Genomic DNA, 24,498 nt, shown 5'->3' with positions numbered 1-24,498 from the left:
ATTTTAAATGACTATAGGAAATTAATTAAGAGCGTGTGATATTCCCCATCGGAAGGGGCACAATCTTATTAATGGACTTAGTATCAAGTAATGGTATACACTTAGGCACATCTAATAGTATCCTCCCCATCGGAGTCACTGCTATTATTTGTGTGATCGAAGAAAACCAACTATTAATTTGTCAAAAAGACAAGTTGACAAGATAATAAAATTAAAACCCCCTCTTACAAATGTCGAGTTTTTGTATACATTCACACTATTGTGGCATACAAAATTCACGGTGTTTGAGGTAATTTTATTTGTCATAAAGACTTATTGACAAGATAATTAATAGGTAAAACCCTCCTCTTACAAATGTTTGAATTTGTATACGTCCACACTATCGTGGCATGCAAAATTTACAGTATTTGAGATGTTGGTGAATTTAAATGATATTGTTTTGAGGAATCAATATTATTTCAAATTCAAAGTTTTTGACCAAATATTTGATAGACCAACTATTAATTTTATTTGTCATAAAATCAGGATGACAAGATAATAAAATTAATGGATAAAATCTCCTCTTTGATTTTGTATACGTCCACACTATTGTGGCATATAAAATTCATGGGGATTTTAAGGTGTTGGTCTTGACCAAATATTTTTGTGATTCTTAGGATTTAAAATGTTTGTCAATCCCCTATTTGTTATACTATAGAATAGACTTAGTAGTCCCAATTGTAATGATTGGAAATATGACTTGGACATTTAGGTAGACTGTCCTCTTAGAACTAAGAACAAAATATGTGTATTTCATTCATTAGTTAATACATGATTAGTGGTGTTATCTACCGGTACCTGGTGTGTAGATACGGGAGCCACTGATCATGTCTGCAATTCATTGTAGAGATTCCAGGAAACTCGATAACTATATGAAGGGGAAGTCACTGTCTACATGGGCACTGTTGCAAAAGTGGTAACTGTTGCAGTGGGAGATGCTTATCCTATGATAGGAATAAAATATGAATTTTTAGAAATTGTCTTTACGTACTAAGTTTAGAAAGGACCTGATTGCAGTTTCTAAACTATTAAAGAATAGATATTGTGTCTATTTTGATAATAAAGTTGTTATCAAGAAAATAGGAAAGATATTTATTCTGGTACGTTGGTTGACAATTTATAAATCCAATAACTCCTACAATGCAATTAATGGAAATTAGTAACATATCTTCTAACTTTAATAAGAGAAAGCAAACATTCAAAAATGAACCAATCACATCCTTGGCAGTTTAAGGCTAGGTTATATTAACATGAGTAGGATTCAAAGGATAAAAACCAATGAACTCTTGGGTTCATTGGTAGTGGAAATCTTTCCAATCCTGCTGGTCTTACTTAGAAGGAAAAATAACTAAGAAACTTTTAAATCTAAGGGGTATAGAGCTAAGGATGTGTTGGAATTGGTTCATTCTGATTTGTGTGGTCCTATGACTATCCAAACAAGAGGTAGGTTCGAATATTTCATCTATTTTATATACAACTATTCGAGATATATATACATTTACTTGATGCGCCACAAGACTAAGTGCTTTGATTAGTTCAAAGAGTGCAAGACTGATGCGGAGAAACGTCAAAGTAAAAGTATCAAGTCACTATGGTAAGATCGTAGTGGCGAGTACCTCTTGGGAGAATTTAGGAGTCACTTATCAAAAGTAGGAATTCAATCCCAACTAACTACACCTGGTACACCCCAACAGAATGGTGTAGTAGAAAGAAGGTATAGGACTCTTATGGAAAAGATTAGATCGATGATGAGTTATTCAAAATTACCAAATTCGTTTTAAGGATATACTCTGAAAACGGAAGTGAACGTAGTACCTTCTAAGTCAGAACTCTCTACTCCCATAGAATTGCAGAATAGGCGTAAGCCTAATCTGAAGCATATTCGGATTTGGGGTAGGCCAACACATGTGCTGAAGGGAGACGCTGAGAAGTTGGACATGAGTTTACTTGTTTGTGCGTTATCCTAAGAAAAACGAAAGGAGGTTTATAGTCCTTAAAATCAGAAGGTCATTGTTAGCACCAATACCCGATTTTTAAAAGGACTATGAAATGAACCACAACCCATAAGTGAAATTGTTCTTAAAAGAAAAAGGGCACATCTAATCTAGTACCAATTGTACAAGATGTAATACCACAAGAAACTGCAACACGTGTCACAAATGATGCACAATCGCAAACAGTGCCTCATCGTAGTGGGAGGGTTGTTAGGCAACTTTAAAAAAATCATATTTTGGGAGTGTCTTTAGACCAGAACCCTGGTAAACATGAACCTGATCCACGAACATATGATGAAGTGCTCCAAGATAAAAATATAGCATCTTGGCAAAGAGCAATAAATAAAGAATTAGAATATATGTATTCTAATAAAGTCTGGGAGCTTGAAAAATCACCAAATGGTGTAAAAGCCATTAGGTCTACAATAGAAAAGGAAGGACAGACGGGAAGGTGTATACTTTCAAAGCAAGGTTTATTGAAAAAAGGAAACATTTTACCAGTAGTCATGCTAAAGTCTATCCGGATTCTTTTATCTATTTGTCAAGTGGATGTCAAAACAGCTTTCCTTAATGGAAGTCTTGGAGAAAGCATCCATAAAAGCAACCAGTGGGGTTTATTGCAAAATGCAAAGAGCATCTTGTGTGCAAGCTCAAATCAATCTATGGACTGAAGCAAAGCTTCAAGGTCTTGGATATCTGGTCTAATGAAGTAATCCAGACCTATGGATTTATTCAGTGACCTGATAAGTCTTGTGCAATACAAGAAGTGTGATGAAAATGTGGTGGTATTTCTTGTACTATACGTAGATGACATTTTTGGTAGTTGGAAACAATATCAAAGTGTTGTCGGAAGTAGGGGTATGGTTGTCCAAACAATTCGATATGAAGAACTTAGGAGAATGTGCACATATTCTTGGGATCAAAGACATAAGGGATCACAAGAAAAGAATGTTGTGTTTATCCCGAGCTTCATACAATCCTTGCTCGTTTTAGCATGCAGAACTCCAAGAAATGTTTCTTACCTTTTAGGCATGGAGTAGCTTTATCTAAAGAGATGTCTCCGAAGACATCAAAGGAGATAAAGGACATGAAGGCAGTTCCTTATACTTCGGATGTGGGAAGCCTAATGTATGCAATGCTGTGTACGAGACTGGATATCTGTTTTACCGTGGGCATGGTTAGCAGATATCAAAGTAACCCTGGACAAGAACATTGGTCTGCGGTAAAGCATATATTGAAGTACCTTAGAGGCACTAGAGATTATATGCTAGCTTATAAGGCAGATAATTTGTTCCCTGTGGGTTGCATGGATTTTGACATCCAATCGGATAGGGACAATAGTAAGTCGACCTCGGGGTTTTGTTTTTACTTTAGGAGGTAAAGTCATAACTATGGAAGAGTGATAAGCATAGGTGCTTTTTCAGGCTCCACCATAGAAGCTGAGTATATGGCAGCCTTTGAGGTAGCCATAAAAGCGGCATGGCTCAGATACTTCAAGATAGACTTAGATATGATTTCTGGTTTATCCAAAATAATTTGGTGCAGTAGCAAACTCGAAGAAACCATAAGCCCATAAGGCAAGTAAACACAATAGAGAACAAGTACTACCCAATACGAGAAATCGTATAATGAGGAGAAGTTGTTGCCGCTTAGATTGCATCAAGTGATAACCTGGAAGATCCTTTCACTAAGGCCGTTAAGGAAAGAGCTTTTGATGGGCATGTTGAAGGGTTGGGAATCAGATGTATGGCAACAGATATGGAAGCTTAGCCTTTTAGTATAAGTGGAAGATTGTTAGAGTTTATACTAAAAGCCTAGCTTTTGTATAAACATTTATTTAGAAATAAAAGAATCACATTGGTCAAATATCTACATTTATGATAAATATAGTTGTTCAATTAATTTATATTGTAGATAACATGGTGTGTGATGTCACACGCAGAGGATCATGTTATCAACACCTTATAAATTATAAACAGTAGCTCACGACCAAGATGGAAAGGAACAAACCATTGGAAGGTCGTAGTGTAATTAGGTCTTAGTTTATCTTAACTATATAATTACACTAGTTGTAACGACCACCCTTCTTACTACTACTACTACTCTCTAAGGTGACCGTTACTTAACTATTAACTCTACTTAACCGGTGTGATCGAAACCACGAGGAATCCCTACCAAAAAATTTTGACAGAGTCTCCCCTGTACCGGTAACCAAATTCATCAATACATGCAAATAATACACAGCCACATGTGGCTGGAACATATATCAAATAACCATGCAGTAATAACATTCCAAAACAAAGATAAACTCACATGACATGAACTATAAAGTACAATCTCAAATGTTTACAGTCCACTAAAACATAGAAAACTTAGTAATAAAGAAAGAAAACTAAAAGAACTCTTTTCTAGCCCCAAGACTTCCATAGTCCTGGCATCGCACACCATCCGCACCACCTTGTCACCTTCCTTGCTAGATCTTTTCCTTTCCTTTATCTGCAATAAGAGGAAATGCAGTCTATAAGCAAAATTTGCTTAGTAAGCGCTATCTAACTCACAAAAACACGAATATGCATGTATACAGAAAGAACTAGAAACTATATGCTCTAAAAGAAAGTAAAGCATAAATATAACTGCTCATGTCAAACTAATAGCAAAGAAGACTAAGGAATCATGCTATACAAGGAATCATGCTATACAGGATAAAACTGCATGCTGGAAAAATAAAACTAATCATGCTAAATAACTAAGCAAGAAACAAATAAAACTAATACTGCATGCTTCAAATTAAAAGATACTAAACTTACTAACTCTAAGCATAAATGGTGCTTGTTTCATTTGTTTCAAAACTTATACTTTATTACTTTAAAATAATAATCAACTTCTCTTGGGCCCGGCATTGTACCAATTTGCGCGCATCCTTAATATGAGTCGAGGTAGCTAATCCCGAAACTACTAAGGTACTTCTAGGCGATCTTGTGCCTAGGGGCGATCTAGGAGCCCACCCAATGGACCTTGTGTCCGATACATGTCATTAAAAAGTAAAATACTTATTTTCTTTTTAACTATAACTTCCTTATACTTGTTATTCTTTAATTCTCTTATAACAAAATGTCTTGGCATTTACTCAAACACTTAGTGTGCTTTTAATCCTAAACTTCTGGAATTTAGGATCAACTTAAGACCTTGGCCTTTTCTTACTTATAATCACTCATAACCCCTAAAAGAGTTTAATAGAACACTATATGCATAAAAATTCTAGAGTTTCACAGAATAAACACAATTCTGCATATTAAGCTACACAATTCTGCACTATAAACTCTAAAGAAACTAGAAACTGATTGTTTTAAAAGAAGGCTACTCATGCACATCTAATAACATAAGGAACTAGAAATCTGCTCTAAGATTGGAGTTCTGCATATTGAGGTAACAAGGAAACTCAAATCTGTATGCTTAAATGGATGGTAGCAAAGAAACATATCTAAACCACATGCTAGAGTAAAGAACTCACATCTGTATCCTAGAATGGGTATAACTAGAAAACATATCTAAATCTCATGCTAGAATAAAGAACCTCAAATATGTATACTTCAATGAAAGTAGCATATCTAAATTACTCCTTCTTACCGAACTTAATGTTTAAAACACATCTTACTAAAAGATCTTGTTCACAGGTTCTCGACTAAACTTAGGTTAAATAACTGCAATAAAATCATCTAATTAATAGCATAAATGAATTTAAGAACATAACTCAAGAATACATCAAAACACACGACAGATGGTCCACCATATTGCTATTGCTTGAAACCTATTAGCAACTCACCTAACCTTGTCTGTCTCAATTCATAATTTCAAGGTTATTACAGAAATTACTATATGCTTAAAAACTAGGTTCTGTAGTGGTCGGCATAGATGCAACTATGTAGCATAGAATCCGATCAAAAGCAAAAACCACCTACAATTTATCCCAAAGCTTTCGGAAAAGAAAGGAACAATCGGAGCTATCCTACTGCAGGTGAGTAGCAACTTACCCTTGCTTTTAGGACTTACAACTGGAAGGGAGAAATCTAGGGTTCGGGTGAAGCTTCAAATCCGGCGATCCTTCTGTGCCCGCGTGCTCCCCTCGACGAGCCGACCCCAAGGAGGTGAAGAAAACCTCTCGGAAACCCTGGCCGGGGCCGGAGACGATCCCTAGTTCCATCGCCTCTTTCGCCCGAGAGCACCGCCGCGTGCCGTCGCGAGCGTGAGAGGAGGAGAAGAGAGGTTCGGGAGTTTTAGGTCACGGGAAAAGCTTAAGTCCTCTCTTAATAACTTGGTATTCGATTATCAACTATAGCTTATATATTTGTCGTTGCCTATCTAATTAGCACCGACCGCTAGCCCAGTTGGTCAGCCGGCTTTTAACCGAATTAAAGGTTTGGGCTTCGATTCCTCCGCTACGCACTTTTTATTTCAATTTATTTTAAATGTTCCAACTATAGCTTAAATATATTTCACTTCCTAATTTACTAGCAACGACCACCAGCACAGTTGGTCAGCTGGGTTTTGACCAAATCAAAGGTTGCTGGTTCCAACCTCGGTTTGGATATTTTTTTGTCAAAACTTCTTTTGTTTAGTTAAAATACCAAACGACTTCCAAAATTTACATAAAAATACTCTAAAAATTTCTAAAAATCTCTAGAATATTTTAAAAGTATTTCCAAATACTTTTAAGGACATTTAGAACTCGAAATAGGAAAAATTGGGTCGTTACACTAGTACACATAGAGTGTATTGAGTAGGACCATTAGAGGTCGTTTCTTTTTATACTGACTTTATAAAGGAACAAAGACCTCAGTTATTATGGAAGTGTATGCTCTTAATCCTAATATAATAACAAGCATATATATTTGATATTTATTTCTTTAATTTATCAATGGGTGAGATTTAGTTCAATAAATCAATAAGCCCGATAAGTTGGGAAATGATATCACTTATAGTGTGTGTTGTTGATTATAGAAGGAAACTGTGTCCTAGTGATCTAGGTTGATAATGTCCCCCAAGAGGAGCTTATAAGGATTGTCATGTTAAACCCTACAGGTGGACTTAGTCCGACATGACGATAAGGTTGAGTGGTACTACTCTTGGAACTAGATATTAATTAAGTGAGTTGTCAGTAACTCAGTTAATTAATGGACATCTGATATCTTAAACATAAGGAGACTAACACACTCATAATAAGAAGGAGTCCAAAATGTAATTTGGGATTGGTGCGGTAGTTCAATAATAATTCTTTAGTGGTATGAATTATTATTGATGAAGTTAAGTTGTGTGTTCGGGGTGAACGCGAGAAGCTTAATTTCATCGGGAGACCAAAATCAATTCCTCCTCTTGGTCCCTATTGTAGCCTCTTGTATATAGAGATTTATACCCACCATATACTCACTTCTTACCCAACTCAAGGGGGCCGGCCAAGCTAGCTTGGAACTTAAGCTAGGGTCGGCCAAGACCTAAGGATGGAGCCAAGATTAGTGGTCGGCCCTAGCTTGGAGTCCAAGCTAGGTGTGGCCGGCCACATAGAAAATAAAAAGGATTTTTATTAAAATTATTTCTTATGTGGATATCATGATTTTAAGAGAGAGTTTAAAATTTAAATCTTTCCTTTTATAGCTTTCTACAAAAGATTAAGAAAATATTTGAAATCTTTCCTTATTTGTAGATTGAAAGGTGGATTTTAATTTTAAGAAAACTTTCCTTTTTTAACCATGTTCATGATTTAAAAGAGAGTTTAAAAAAAATTAAATATTCCCTTTTATAAGTTTCTACAAAAGATTAAGAAAAGATTTGATATCTTTCCTTATTTGTAGATTGAAAAGAGATTTTAATTTTTAGAGATAACTTTCCTTTTTGGAAATCATCCACATGTTTAAAATAAATATTTTAATTTAAAAATTTTCCTTTTTATAAACCACCATGAAGGGAAAAATTATTGGAGAAATTTTTATAAATTTCTGGAGACAAATTAGGAAGTTTTAATTCTTATTATAATTAAAACTCTCCTTTTTTATAGCTTATAGATGTGGTCGGCCATGTAATGTGAGAAGAGGAAATTATTTTTAATTAAATAAATTTCCTTTTCATGGTAAAAGAATTAAGGAAATTTTTTTATTTAAATTTCCTTATTTGCCAAGACCAAGGATTATAAAAGAGGGGGTAGAGGTGCCTTCATGGGTAACGACTCTATTCTATTCTTCCTCTCTTTTCCTCTTTGGTGGTCGGCCCTAGCTGGTCCCTCTTCTCTTCTTCTTGTGGCCAATGGCAACTTCTCTAGGAGCTTGGTTGGTGGCCGGATTTTACTTGAGGAAGAAGAAACAGGAGGAGGCTTTGTTTCCTAGCATCCCTTGGAGCTTGGTGGTGGTCGAACCTCATCCTTTCATGGAGATATTGTGGTGGCCGAATCTTATTTGGAGAAGAAGGTGGCTTGGGTGATTCTCATCTCGGAAGATCGTTGCCCACACAACGTCCGAGATTAGAAGAGGAATACGTAGAAGATCAAGAGGTTATTTTGCTTACAAAGAAAGGTATAACTAGTAATTGTTTTCCGCGTCATACTAGTTTTCTTTATATAGTTATTTTTGGAAATACCAAACACAAGAGGCATTAAATCTAGTTTTTCGAATTAGTTTTTCAAGTTTGTGTTTTCTTTATTTTCTGAATTTGTGATTCGATTGTTCTTTTTGGTTAACCTAGAGTTATTTAAGGAAATTAAATATTAGCTTTCCTTAAAAGGCTTTGTCTAGGCGGTGGTGGTTGTTTCCATATCCAAGAAGGTCATGTGCCTCGCCATGCAGTCCTGGAAGTCAATTTTGGAAATTAATATTTAATGAAATTAATAACATAGGTGGATTTGAATCCGCTTGTGATTCAAATCTAAACCATCAAGAACAGATAAGTTAAATTTGGAATCAATGATGTTAAGTTCCGTCTGCAATTCCTAATTTAACTTCTAAATAACACAATAGGTTGTTTAGGAAAGGTTCGACACGTGTACAAAATTTTTATACAGTGGAACTGATACGATCTTCCTAGGACCAACCAACACATTCGTCTTGGTTTCTAAGGAGTCAAACCATCTAAAAATATCATCTCAAAGATGACTAAAAAAATCACTAGTCGGTGGAGGAGGTGCGTAAGAGCATAGCTGCCCTGACCAACATTAAAAAAAGGTATCAAAGCAAATCTTGTTCATGCATTTCTTTGCTTTATTGGTTGTCTCACTTGTTCATGCATGCTTCGCCGCTCGGCTTGAGTAGGACTATGAACCACTTACCATTTAAAGTCGCCTCTCAACTATTGACAAAGATAGGGGTTTAAAGTCGTCGCTCGACTGTTGATGAAGAAAGGAGGTTTAAAGTTGCCGCTTGACTGTTGACGTAGATAGAAGTTTAAAGTTGTCGCTCGACTGTTGACGAAAATAGGGATTTAAAGTTGTCACTCGACTGCTTTCAAAGACAGGAGTTTAAAGTCGCCACTTGACTATTGATGACCACTCGACTATTAATTGATGTAGACAAGGGTTTATAGTCGCCACTGGACTTTTAACTTAGTCGATCGACACAAGAGTCTAGAACACTTGGGATTTGTATTCATTCTTTTTCTACATCTACAAGACATACACTTATACAAGCACATCCAGATTTATTCACGCACCTTGCCTCCAACTGACTTGGGTGGATCTAGACCTCCTCCTAGACCAGCGCGGGGGGCTCCTCCATGATGGCGTTCACCTCCAAGCGCTGGTTCTTCCGAGCAGCCCTTACATCGGACTTGATTATCTCGACGTAGCATCGTCGTGTGGCCAACTAATCGCCTTTGACTTTGCCTATCTCATTATCCACCGAAAACTTAATCTTTTTGCAGAAGATGGACACCATCTCTTGGAACTCGTTGAGGGTTGATCGGCCCAATATGACATTGTAGGCAGACAGCGCGTCCATCAAAATGAAATTCGTGGTCCTGGTCCTCTTGAGTGGCTCTTCTCTGAGCGAAATGGCCAGCCATGCTTGGCCGATCAGCAACACTTCATTGCCTGTAAAGCCATAGAGTGGGGTCGTCATCGGTTGAAACTCACCTAGGTCGATTTACAGCTAGTCGAACGCTTTCTTTAATATAATATTCACCAAGCTCCCTGTATCAGCAAAGGTTCATGAATAGTATAATTAGCGATTACCGCTCGAATGATCAGGGCGTCGTCGTGAGAGATCTCTACTCCCTCCAAGTCTTGGGGGCCAAAGTTGATCTCAAGTCCTTTAGCCTGTTCCTTGCTGACCCAACAGTGTAGATCTCTAGTCGCCGAGCGTGTGATTTCCTCACTCGGTTGGAATCAACGCCGATCGGTCCACCGACGATCATTCCAATTTCTCCCCAAGTGGTGTTGCTCTTGTTCTCCTCTTCTCGAGTCGAGGCTCTATTCTACTCAGCAGAGGCTCGAGTGGGAATCATGTCATTCCTTCGCTGGGGCTGACGATGGCGACGCTTAGATGCCCCTTGTAGGATCAAAAAGCGCTAGAGGGGGGGGGGGGGGGGTTGAATAGCGCTCATGGCTAATTCATTTGTTTCATAAAACATTAAGTAAATACGTAGCAGAAATAAAGAAAGAACCAAAGGTAATTTCTAACACAATTTCTTTTACTTGGTTTGGAGCCAGTGACGACTCCTACTCCAAGGCCCGCGATCATTGATCGCTTTTGATGGGTAATCACTATAAGTTCAGAAAGCTTTACAAAGAAACAACACAAGTACAAAGCTTTACAAATATGAATTACAACTTGTTGCCAACGACTTGATGAAATCAATCTTCTAGCTTTAATCATCGTCGGAGCAGCGTTTAGACATTTTGGAGTGCGTGCAGTTGTTTGTTCTTGATCTCAGAATTGTTGTTCGAAGTAGCTGGCCGAGACCCCTTTTTATAGTAGCTTCAAGCCCGATCTAGATCCCCTGATCTTCAGGGTCAAGCCTTGACTCAACTCGGATCGGTTGACCGATCCCCTGGTTCGATCGACCGAACTTGTTGAACTTGCCCGGCCTTCCGTCCGGATGTAGCCTCTCAATATAGTGCTTGTGTTCAATCGACCGATCAGCTGATGGTCTTTGCCTCATCTGATCTGATCAACTCGCTCGACCAGGTCTCTGTCTATCTTCGGTTCGGTTGACCGATCCCGACGTTCGGTCGACCGATCCCTTTGGTCAACCCTTCACCGAGAGCTGGATTCTGATCCTTTGTGTACTAGGGTTCGGTCAACCAATCAGATCATTCAGTCGACCGATCAAGCCTGAGTCTGACCCTACAGAACTGTTAATTTCTTGTAAAACAGAGTTAGACAAATAGATCAAATAATATATTAATCAATTAAGTTGGCAGTCTTCTAACTACCCGGTTCTAACTTCAGATTTCCTTCAAAAATCCTAGGTCGAACCGATGCCTATTGTTTCCTCACCGGGGAATGCGCCCCCACCTACTCTTCTCAGGAGAGATTACCTGTTGCCAAATCGGTCCTCCAAACTGATTGGACTTTTTGCCTAGGGTTACCACCCCCTATGACCTAGGGTTACCACCCTAGGATTTTCCTCAGCCTAGGATTACCACCCCTATGACCTAGGGTTACCACCCCCTAGGGTTTTCCTCAGTCTAGGGTTATCGCCCCCTAGGACCTAGGGTTATCACCCTCTAGGATTTTCCACTTGCCTAACCATAGTTAGGACTTTCCATTACCTAGGGTTATCGTCCCCTAGGACCTAGGGTTACCACCCCCTAGGGTTTTCCACTTACCTAGAATCCACTAGGACTTTTGCCTAAGACAACTTAGGGCGTCCCTGCAAGCTCAATGAACCTTGTTAGATAACAAGTAACATTAACTTTGAACCCTTTGCCATTATCAAAACACAGGTTCGATCATGTGATCCTTCCCGCACCACTTAGTCTGGTATGACTCATTTTTGAAATGAGTCTGGTATGAGTGTGACCCAGTCTTCTGTGCCACAACTTAGTTTCCTCTTGTTGTGTCAGAAGACACTTTAGTGAGGAGGTTGATAGGTCAATTGTGTAGATGCTTTGTTTCCTAATTCCCTTAAGTGTAATTTCATGATTTTTAACATTTTTAATTAAACACTTAGATTTTGAAAATGTAACTAAGTACCCAGAGTCACATTACTGACTAATACTAAGTAAGTTAAAATTTAACTTATCAACCAATAGTACTTTTCGAATAATAAAATCGGAACTCAGTTCGATATTACCTATTCCGATTATCTTAAGTTTTCCGTCATTGCCGAACGCAGCTGACCCTAGGTTCTTGAGTTGTAACTTAGTGAATTTCAATCTATCTTCAGTCATGTGTCTAGAGCATCCACTATCTAATATCCATTGATCCAAATCTTTATGTTCTTACACTGAATTTTCTTTTTCAAAAACACTTTTAATTTGAAAGTTTGAAAAAGAATATTTAAAAATATTTAACTTGCCTCCTTTCACTCCCCCTTGATTAATGCAAAAAAAAAAACTCTTTAAGTTTTAAAGTCTTAGAGTCCAAGCATGAGTAACAATAAATATTCAAGCTTAAACATTTACTTTTAAACAAATGTCTAACCTTTAGCTACTAGCTGTTTACCATGAGGTAGTAGCTTTCACTTGGTTAGTCAAATTAAGTGTTCCAGTTAGTTTGACTAAGCATGGATAACTTAATCTGATTAATTTAAATTTAGTATTTATTGCCCAGACTTATGTTGATGCACAGACATAAGCATCCTGAAGTCTAGACAGTATCCTATGCATCTCACACCATTCTAAGTATTTTTGATACACAAGCAAGGTAATCCTAGTGTGCTTGTGAGACTCTCTGGCTGAGACCTAGAGGAACATGCTTTCTAGGGGATAAATACCTACACTAAGACCAAATTTGAAAAACTAATAAAATTGGAATTTTAAAAATATTTTTCCTAAAATTTTAAAACCAAGCTGAGCAATAATAAAGAGGAATTTTTTTCAAAAGTAAGCTCTATTCTACTAAGCACATTCCTATTTGTCTTCTAAGTGCATTGAACTCAAGTTCAGGTAAGAGTTTTATGAAAATGTTAGCCAGGTTTGATTTGAACTCAACATAGTTAAGTACAATGTCACCTTTAGCTACATGATCCCTTATAAAGTGATGTTTTACTTCTATGTGTTTAGTCCTTGAGTGTTGGATAGGATTTTTGGTTAAGTTAATAGAACTTACATTATCAATTAAAATTTTTATATTTTTATATTCTAATTGATAGTCCTTTAAGATATGCATCATCTATAATAGTTGAGATGCGCATTCCCCTATGGCTATGTATTCTGCTTCAGTAGTGGATAAAGCAATATAGTGTTGCTTTCTGTTTGACCAACTTACTAAGCACTGACCTAGAAATTGACAGCTTCCACTTGTGCTTTTTATATCTAGTTTCCATCCGACATAATCTAAGTCAGAATAGCCAAGTAGGTCAAAGGTGCTAGTCCTAGGGTACCAAAGTCCTACATTTAGGGTTCCCTTAATGTATCTAAGTATTCTTTTAACATTTGTTAAGTGTGATTCTTTTGTACAAGATTGGTACCTAGCACACATACCTACTGCAAACAGAATATCAGGTCGACTTAGAGTTAGGTATAAGAGACTTCCTATAGCACTTCGATAATACTTTAAGTCTATTGGTTTTTCATCTAAGTCAGAGTCAATTTTAACATTAGTTACCATTGGGATATTGATATTTTTAGAATTTTCCATGCCAAACTTTCTAATGAGTTCCTTATCATATTTTGTTTGAAAAATGTATATTCATTCTCTAGTTTGTTTAATTTGTAAACCTAAGAAAAAGTTAAGTTCCCCAACTAAACTCATTTCAAATTCACTTTCCATTAATTTGGTAAAATCTTTTAAAAATGTGGTGTTGGTTGAGCTAAAAATTATGTCATCTGCATAAATTTCGGCTATAAAGATGCCTTTTTCTAGGATTTTTACAAATAAGATTTGATCTATTTGGCCTTGTTTAAATCCTTTAGATATTAGATAAGTTGATAGGCATTCATACCAAGCCCTAGGTGCTTGTTTAAGTTCATATAGGGCTTTCTTCAGCCTAAAGACATGGTCTGGGTGGTCCAAATCCTTAAATCCTGGGGGTTGACTTACATACACTTCTTCCTTGATGAACCCATTTAAGAATGTAGATTTTATATCCATTTGGTATAAGTTGAATCCTTTGTGTGTTGCATAGGCTAGCAGCATCCTTATGGATTCAAGTCTAGCTACGGGTGCATAGGTTTTATCATAGTCTAACCCTTCTACTTGGATGAACTCTTTTGCTACTAGTCTAGCTTTATTCCTTACTATTTCACCCTTATCATCCAATTTATTTCTAAATACTCATTTAGTGTCAACTATGGTTTTACTTATGAGTTTAGGTACAAGTTCCCAAACTTAGTTTCTTTCAAATTGGGCTAACTCTTCTTGTATTGCTAATATCCAGTCTGGGTCAGGTAAGACTTTTTCTATAGTCTTGGGTTCAATTTTGAAAATAAGGGCTATCTGACTTAGGTTTCTATATGATGATCTAGTTCGAACTCCTAGGGTTGGGTCACCCAAAATTTGATCAGATGGGTGATTGGTACTTATTCTTGATGATCTTATATTAGGGTCAATAATTGGTTCTTGTGATTCACTAGATTTAATTTTAAAATTTTCATCATCATCTATGTTTCTTGAATTAACCTTTTATGTATTGATATTTTCATTTATTAAATTAGTTAAGTTATTTTCTTCATCAAAGATCACATTGGTTGTTTCTTCAACTTTTAGGGTATTTTTGTTATAGATTCTGTAAGCCCTACTGGTTGTAGAGTACCCTAAAAAGATTCCTGAGGTTGATTTTGATGTAAAATTTTCTAAGTAGTTCTTAGTGTTTAGAATGTAGACTTTACATCCAAACACTTTTAAATAATTTAAGTTGGGAATTCAATTATAATATATTTCATATGGAGTTTATTATGAAATTTATTGATTAAAATTTTATTTTGAATGTAACAAGCCGTATTTATTACCTCACCCCAGAATTGATTGTTTAAGTTATATTCATTTAACATGGTTGTAGCGGCTTCTTGTATGGTTCTATTTTTTCATTCTACTAGGTCATTTTGTTGGGAGGTTCTAGGGCATGAGTACTCATGTTTGCATCCATTAATTTCACAAAATTCACTAAATTTATGGTTCTCAAATTCCCCTCCATGATCACTTCTTATTCTTTTAATTTTAATATCTTTTTCATTTTCTATCAACTTGCAAAAGGTTTTAAATATTTTGTAAGTTTCATCTTTAGTTTTTAGAAATTTTATCCAAGTAAATTTTGAGTAATCATCAATTATAACTAAGCAATATTAGTTTTTGCTTAGTGACTTGGTTCCATGTGAATCAAACAGGTCTAAGTGTAAGAGCTAAAGTATTGAGTTAGTTCTATTTAAGTTAATTTGTGGGTTGACTTGGTTTGTTTACCTTGTTAGAAAGCATTACAGATTATATTTTCTATAATTTTTAATTTAGGTAAACCTCTAACTAAGACATTTTGACTCATTTTTGAAATGAGTCTGGTATGAGTGTGACCCGATCTTTTGTGCCACAACTTAGTTTCCTTTTGTTGTGTTAGGAGACACTTTAGTGAGGAGGTTGATAGGTCAATTGTGTAGATGCTTTGTTTCCTAATTCCCTTAAGTGTAATTTCATGATTTTTAACATTTTTAATTAAACACTTAGATTTTGAAAATGTAACTAAGTACCCAGAGTCACATTACTGACTAATACTAAGTAAGTTAAAATTTAACTTATCAACCAATAGTACTTTTCGAATAATAAAATCGGAACTCAGTTCGATATTACCTATTCCGATTATCTTAAGTTTTCCGTCATTGCCGAACGCAGCTGACCCTAGGTTCTTGAGTTGTAACTTAGTGAATTTCAATCTATCTTCAGTCATGTGTCTAGAGCATCCACTATCTAACATCCATTGATCCAAATCTTTATGTTCCTACACATAAAATATTTGATTTGATTCAATTTGACGGATTGAAATTATCTCCTTAATATTCCATCTCACCCAGTCAAGATTGTCAAACATGTTATTCCTATGAGTGACTATGAGATGGCTTTGTGTTTAATTGAATTTATTAAGTTAAGTTATGAATTGGTTAGACTGAATAAGCCTTATTGATAAAAATTAATTAGGAATTATTAATTGATTAAATTAATTAAGATTATTAATTGAATAATTAATTAAGATTATTAATTGAATAATTAATTGGGTAATTTAATTAAGATTATTAATTGAATAATTTAATTAATTGGATAATGGGATAATTTAATTAATTGGATAATTGGATAATTTAATTATTTGGATAATTTAATTAATTTAATTAAGATTATTAATTTAATTAAGATTATTCTAAATTTTTACCTAAATCCATTTCACCCTTTTTTAAATTATCAATCAAGGAACCTTATAGGTTTTTGTGAGATGGTTAATTTTATCTTTGATTTAGATTATCATCTAAGGATTGATTTACATTTGAGTTAGACTCAGGTTTTATAATTAGTCAATTAAATATTCATTTCAAAGATTGGCTTCCAAGCTGTGGCGAGGCACTAAGTTTTCTTGGGTATGAGATCATCCATCACTTCTAGATAAAGCCATTCAAAAAAATTAGATATTTAATTTCGCTTTTTGAAACCCCTAGGTATAACTTGTCAAGTGTAAATCACGCCTAGGTTCTTATCTAGTCTAGTATAAGCATATATAATAAAGGCAGTAAAAATAAGCATCAAATAAATTTATTTATCGATAAAGATGGTCTTTCTATTGGCTCCCGCTGGATCATAGCCTCGATAGGGTCTATCAAGGTAATGGATTTGATTATTAGGGATCCAATATTGACCACGCCCAACTTGATTAACCAAGTTTGACTTGGGGACCCAAGTTTGGACTATTTTTCTATTAATTCTATTTATAAGTGATAAATAAGACTTGTATTTTCATTTAGCCTTAAATCCAAGTGCGGATCTGTTGTATACGGCTCTTTATTTTCCAAGAATCAGATCAAGATTCTTGGAGCCCAAGGTGAATTGTTCCAACGTATTCTTTAGTTCTTTAACTTGAGTTTTCAAATTGAAATTTTCTTCCTCAAGTTGTTGGACTTGAGTTGAACTTTCATTTTGAACTGGCTCAGTCAAAGGACTTAGTTTAGTCTCCTCCTTAAAGAGTGTTACCTCCTTTTGGAGTGACTTGACCCGGACATTAAATTTGGCTAACTTACACATAAGATAATTAACCAAATTATGCAGTTTAGTTATCTGAGAAGTACTTACAATGGGGTTAGGTCCTTCGGAAATGGATACAGATTGGTGGCTTCTATTGGATTCTGTTTCCGACTCGCTCTCGATTTTTTATTCGTCGATTTGTTCCCAGGCCGTAAGCGCGAGGAAGCTCGTCTGTTCGAGCTCTTCGTCAGAATCTTCCGAAGAAGACTCATCCCATGTCGCCTGCAGTGCTTTCTTCTTCTTTTGTTTCTTCACTTCTTTTTGGTTCGAACAGTTGGCTTTGATGTATTCCTTTTTGTTGTATCCATAGCAGGTTACCTCGGATTTTACTTTTGGACTTGATTGTACCGTCTTGGACTGAATCACCTTCTTGATGTCCTTCTTGGTGAATCCTTTTTTCTTCTTGTAGAGCTTTCGTACAAGGTTTACCAGCTCCACTGTGATCTTGTCGTCGTCGTCGTCTTCTAAGTCTGGTTCTTCTTCAGACTCGAGTTCAGTTCTGCGCTTTTCTTTTGCTTCCCGCGTTCTCCTCGTACCTACAATCAAAGCAATACCTTTCTCGGCAGGAGTAGTATTAGTTTTCTCATGTAACTTAAATTCAGAAAATAATTCATCTAATTTAATTAACGACAAATCCTTAGACACTTTGTAGGCATCTACCATGGATGCCCACAAGGTGTTCCTCGGAAATACATTTAATGCATACCTGATGACGTTGCGATTTTAACATTTTGTCCGATCACGTGGAGTCCGTTCAGTAGATCTTGTATGCAAGCATAAAGCTAGCTCGCTGATTCACCTTCCTGCATTTTTATATTATATAATTCATTCAAAATTAAATCATGTTTACTTACTTTCGTATCGGAAGTACCTTCGTGTAGATCGACCAGCTTCTCCCATAGTTCTTTTGCACTTGAGAATGGGTCGACTCGGTTCAGCTCTTCTTTGGTTAAGCCGCATTGAAGGGTGCAGGTTGCTTTGGCATCGACCTCGATTTTCTTCATCAAGCTGGAGTCCCAGTTTACGCATGATACTAGCTTTCCAGTGTCGTCGAGTGAAAGTTCGAGACCCGTTTGGATGATTATCCACATCTTGACTTGCATCTTGAGGCGGTACTCCATTTGACTCTTCTAGTAACCAAAATCCTCGCTATAGAAGAGGGGAGGACGTGCAGTGCTATACCCTTCTTGGTGGGCCATTTAAAAATCTAGCACGACAGAAAAACAAGAAAACTTGTTCTAAGAGTTGGTCTTGGATTAGTAGTGCGGGAATAAGAGAATATAATAAAAACTTGAGTGGTGTTTGCACCAACTACGAGAAATGAAAGAACTCGATCGATAAAATAGATCAGAAGGCGGTAATTTTACCGATTCCGATTGACTCCGACATCAAAAATTACCATGAAAAAATAATTGCTTGGATGGTGGTTTCACTGATTCCGCTCTGATACGAATTGTAGAATGGAAAAGCGCTAGAGGGGGGTGAATAACACTCTTGACTAATACGTTCGTTCCGTAAAACTTTAAGTAAATACGTAGCGGAAATAAAGAAAGAACCAAAGGCAAACGCTAACATAATTTCTTTTACTTGGTTTGGAGTCTGTGGCGACTCCTACTCCAAGGCCCGTGATTGTTGATCACTTTCGGTGGGCAATCACTATAAGTTCAGAAAGCTTTACAAAGAAACAATACAAGTACAAAGCTTTACAAATATGAATTATAACTTATTACCGACGACTTGATGAAATCAATCTTCTGGCTTTGATCGTTGTCGGAGCAGCGTTTAGACGTTTTGGAGTGCACGCAGTTGGTTATTCTTGATCTCAGAATTGTTATTCGAAGTAGCTGGCCGAGACCCCTTTTTATAGCAGCTTCAAGCCTGATCCAGATCCCTTGATCTTCGGGATCAAGCCTTGACTCAACCCGGATCGATCAACCGATCCCCTAGTTCAGTTGACCAAACCTGTTAATCTTGCCCGGCCTTCCGTCCAGATGCAGCCTCTCTGGATAGCGCCTGCGTTCGGTCGACCAATCCCTCTGTTCGATCGACTGATCTGTTAGGATGTATACTAAAAGCCTAGCTTTTGGTATAAACATTTATCTAGAAATAAGAATCACATTGGTCAAATGTCTACATTTATGATAAATGTAGCTGTTCAATTAATTTATATTGTAGATAACATGGTGTGTGGTGTCACACACAGAGGATCATGTTATCAGAACCTTATAAATTATAAACAGTAGCTCACGACCAAGATGGAAAGGAACAAACCATTGGAAAGGTCGTAGTGTAATTAGGTATTAGTTTATCTTAACTATATAATTACACTAGTACACTTAGAGTGTATTGAATAGGGTCATTAGAGGTCGTTTCTTTTATACTGACTTTATAAAGGAACAAAGACCTCAGTTATTATGGAAGTGTGTGCTCTTAATCCTAATATAATAACAAGCACATATATTTGATATTTATTTCTTTAATTTATCAATGGGTGAGATTTAGTTCGATAAATCAATAAGCCCGATAAGTTGGGAAATGATATCACTTATAGTGTGTGTTGTTGATTATAGAAGGAAACTGTGTCCTAGTAATCTAGGTTGAGAATGTCCCCAAGAGGAGCTTATAAGGATTGTCATGTTAAATCTTACAGGTGGACTTAGTCCGACATGACGATGAAGTTGAGTGGTACTACTCTTGGAGCTAGATATTAATTAAGTGAGTTGTCAGTAACTTACTTAATTAGTGGACATTTGTTATCTTAAACACAGGGAGACTAACACACTCATAATAAGAAGGAGCCCAAAATGTAATTTAGGATTGGTGCGGTAGTTCAATAATAGTTCTCTAGTGAAATGAATTATTATTGATGAAATTAAGTTGTGTGTTCGGGGCGAACACGGGATGCTTAATTTCATCGGGAGACCAAAATCAATTCCTCCTCTCGGTCCCTATCGTAGCCTCTTGTATATAGAGATTTATACCCACCATATACCCACCTTCTTACCCATCCAATGGGGTCGGCCAAGCTAGCTTGGAACCCAAGCTAGGGTAGGCCAAGACCAAGTGGATGAGCCAAGTTGGTGGCCGGCCAAAGTTTGGGTCCCAAGCTTAGGTGGCCAGCCATTAGAATATTAAAAGGGATTTTTATTAAAATTATTTCTTATGTGGATATCAAGGTTTTTAAAAGAGAGTTTAAAAATTAAAAATTTTCTTTTATAGCTTTCTACAAAAGATTAAGAGAAGAGATTAATCTCTTTCCTTATTTGTAGATTAAAAGGATGGTTTTAATTTTTGGTAAAAACTTTCCTTATTTGTAAATCATCTACATGTTTAAAAGAGAGTTTAAAATTTGAAATCTTTCCTTATTTGTTGACTAAAAGGTGGATTTTAAATTTTAAGAAAATTTTCATTTTTAACCATGTTCATGATTTAAAAGAGAGTTTAAAAATTAAATATTCTCTTTTATAAGTTTCTACAAAAGATTAAGAAAAGATTTGATATCTTTCCTTATTTGTAGATTAAAAGAGATTTTAATTTTTAGAGATAACTTTCTTTTTATCCACATGTTTAAAAGAAAGATTTTAATTTATTAAATTTCCTTTTTATAAACCAATCATGAAGGGATAAAAATTATTAGAGAAATTTTATTTTAAAATTTCTAGAAACAAATTAGGAAGGTTTTAATTCTTGATTGAATTAAAATTTCCTTTGCTAGATTATTGTGGCCGGCCATGTTGATTAATAAAAGAGAAATTGATTTTATATCAATTAAATTTATTTTTCATGGCAAAGGAATTAAGGAAGTTTTTATTAAAATTTCCTTATTTGCCAAGACCAAGGATTATAAAAGAGGGGGTAGAGGTGCCTTCATGACAAGAACTCTATTCTATTTTTCTCCCTCTTTTTCTTCCTTGGTGTGGCCGGCCATCCTCTCCTCCTCTCTTCTCTTTGATGGCCGAACCTCATCCTTCTTGTGGAGATTCATATGGTGGCCGGATCAAGTTTAGAGAAGAAGAAGAAGAAGGAGAGAAAGAAAGTTTTGTTTCTAGCATCCCTTGGAGCATGGTGGTGGTGGCCGAACCTCTTCATCCTAGGAGAAGTTTTGATGGCTGAAACTTGCAAGGAAGAAGAAGGTGCTTGGTGGTTCTCATCTCGGAAGGTCGTTGCCCACACAACGTCCGAGGTTAGAAGAGGAATACGGTAGAAGACCTAGAGGTTTTTTTTGTTTGCAAAAGAAAAGGTATACTAGTATTTAATTTCTGCATCACACTAGTTTTATTTCTTTGTAAAAATATCAAATACAAGAGGCATGCGATTCTAGTATTTCGAATTAGTTTTCGATGTTGTGTTCTTTTGTTTTTCTTTTCCTTGTGATTTGATTGTTCTTTTTGGTTGACTAAAGTTATTTAAGGAAATTAAATATTAGCTTTCCTTAAAAGGCTTTGTCTAGGCGGTGGTGGTTGTTCTCATATCTAAGAAGGCCATGTACCTCGCCATGCAGTCCTGGAAGCCAATTTTGAAAATTAATATTTAATGGAATTAATAACCTAGGTGATTTGGATCGAACGTGTTAAGTTCCGCAGGAGATCCAAGTCTAAACCTAAAAGAACAAATAAATTAAACTTAGGGTCAAACGTGTTAAGTTCCGCAGGCGATCCGAGTTTAATTTAAAAGAACACATGGTAGCTAGGAAAAGGTTCAGACCTTTGTACAAAATTTTTGTACAGTGGAACCATTAGGTTTTCCGAGTAGCAACCAACATGATCAACCGATGGTCTCTGCCACATCTGATCTGATCAACTCGCTCGACCAGGTCTCTGTCTATCTTCAGTTCGGTCGATCGATCCCGAGATTCGGTTGATCGATCCCTCTGGTCAACCCTTCACTGAGAGTTAGATTCTGATCCTTTATGTAATGGGGTTCGGTCAACCGATCAGGTCGTTCAGTCGACCAATCAAGCCTGAGTCCGACCCTGCAGAATTGTTAATTTCCTACAAAACAGAGTTAGGCAAATAGAGAAAATAATATATTAATCAATTAAGTTGATAGTCTTTGGATTGTCCGGTTCTGCCTTCGGATTTCCTCCGAAAATGCTAGGTCGAATTGACGCCTATTGTTCCCTCACCGGGGAACGCGTCCTCACCTACTTCTCTCAGGAGAGATTACCTATTGCTAGATTGGTCCTACAGATCGATTGGACTTTTCGCCTAGGGTTACCACCCCCTAGGGTTACCTCCCCCTAGGACCTAGGGTTACCGCCCCCTAGGGTTTTCCACCTGCCTAACCGCAGTTAGGACTTTCCATCACCTAGGGTTACCGCCCCTTAGGACCTAGGGTTACCACCCCCTAAGGTTTTCCATCTATCTAGATTCCACTAGGACTTTTACCTAAGACAACTTAGGACTTCCCTGCAAGCTCAATGAACCTTGTTAGATAACAAGTAACCTTAACTTTGAACCCTTTGCCATTATCAAAACACAGGTTCGATCGTGTGATGCTTCCCACACGAACACCCCTCTCACTTCCTCCCTTCGACCGGTTGACTGATGTTTGTGATGTCGATCGAGTGATGGTGACCGACGATGATATCCTCGAGGAGCCGGTCAGCTTGCAATCGAAGTCAGATCATAGTAGTCGTGCGTGTTGTACGTCGTCGACTGATGGAATGAGCAGAATAGTGGCCTCTATGCCTTGCCTTTTATAGCCTTTAGTGCCACATGCTGCACGACATGCGTCCTGAGCTCACGACATGCGTCCTGAGCTCATGGTGTGGTTGTGCTCCCCACGATTGAGGTCCCTTGGGTGGTTGATAGCTACTCGATGGTCGATGCTCGGGCACTGTTGTGGGCTCAGCAAGCGCCTCCTTTCTTCTAGCCGCTTGGGATTCCTCCACGTTTATGTATTCCGTGGCCCTCCTGAGCCGATGGTCGAAATCTCTCGATGACTTCTGGATGAGTGACTGAAAGAATTCTCCTTTGGTGAGACCCTGGGCGAAGGCATTGACCAATACCTCTGAGGAGACCAATGGAATATCCATGCCCACCTGGTTGAATCGTTGTATGTAGGCCCTCAATGCTTCCCTGGGCCCTTGCTTCAATGAGAACAAATTGACGCTCGTCTTCTAGTGACGGCGACTACTGGCGAAGTGATGTAGGAACGCCGCTCGGAAGTCTTTGAAACTATGGATTGATCCACTCAGCAATCGCTTGAGCCATCATTGCACGGATCCGGAGAGGGTGGTGAGGAAGACCCGACACTTCACCCCGTCGGTATACTAATGAAGTATGGTCGCATTGTCAAACTTGGCCAAGTGGTCATTCGGATCGGTAGTTCCATTGTATTCTCTAATCACCAGCGGAGTGAAATGCCTGGGCAGAGGGTCATCTAGAATCCCTTGTGAGAATTGTTGATTGATCTGCTCGAGCGAATCATCATCCCTTGGTGCCTTCCCTTTTCGTGCATCCCGAACTTGTGCGTCATCCAAGGAAGACCCCCGATCCTTATCTTCTTGGCCCCATTCCTCTGATGAAGTCCGGAACAGCGCTCGATGAAAGGGGATCGACGCATTAGGTGCATCCCCATATGTGCCGGTCGACTTCTTGTTCTGTCCTCCAGTGGATGCATGCTCCGCTCGGTCTCCATATCCTGCTTGATGCCTGGTTGTTGATGTCGCGGGCTCATACGCTTAGCGCTCGACCAGCCACTTGTTGTTGTTGTTACTCCACTATCCTCATCGCTCGGGCTTGTATAAGCATATTGAGCTCCTCCTTTGTCAGCGTTATCTAGTGTGTCTTCCAACGTCTTCCATCTTCTCATTTCGGATGTAAGCTACGTATCCACAGACGACGCCAAAATGATCCTGTCTAGAAATGGGAAGGTGGAAAGCTAGGGATGTGGTTGTTGCGTTAGACTGGATGTAGACCGCGTCCCGCTCTGTAAAACAAGTAACGTCAGTGCTGAACCAAGGAAGGGGTCTTCGGCCTTGGCCCTCCGACGCTCAAGTCAGTCACCGGAACTGTAGAGGAAATCGGAGCAATAGTAACGTAAGCGCAAATAGTGAATAATGCATACCTCCGTCGGTGCTTGGACTCCCCTTTATATAGAGCCCT

General features: G+C 37.5%; 1 protein-coding gene across 1 annotated transcript in view; it reads right to left on the bottom strand.

Moving 5' to 3' along the window:
• The window catches only part of LOC121972567, a 48,822-nt gene extending 25,396 nt beyond the window's left edge, over positions 1-23,426 (bottom strand). The window contains exons 1-2 of the mRNA XM_042524220.1: positions 23,136-23,426; positions 17,819-17,980 (exon numbers count right to left, since the gene is read on the bottom strand). Of these exons, the coding sequence (XP_042380154.1) occupies positions 17,819-17,980; positions 23,136-23,426 (453 nt within the window). The remainder of the gene's footprint in view (positions 1-17,818; positions 17,981-23,135) is intronic.
• Between the last annotated feature and the right edge of the window lie 1,072 nt (positions 23,427-24,498).

Source organism: Zingiber officinale, chromosome 4A (genome assembly GCF_018446385.1).
Source record: "Zingiber officinale cultivar Zhangliang chromosome 4A, Zo_v1.1, whole genome shotgun sequence".
In the NCBI taxonomy this organism is placed as follows: Eukaryota; Viridiplantae; Streptophyta; class Magnoliopsida; order Zingiberales; family Zingiberaceae; genus Zingiber; species Zingiber officinale.
The sequence above is the reverse complement of the archived record's forward strand: the minus strand, read 5'-3'. Positions and strand labels throughout refer to the sequence as shown.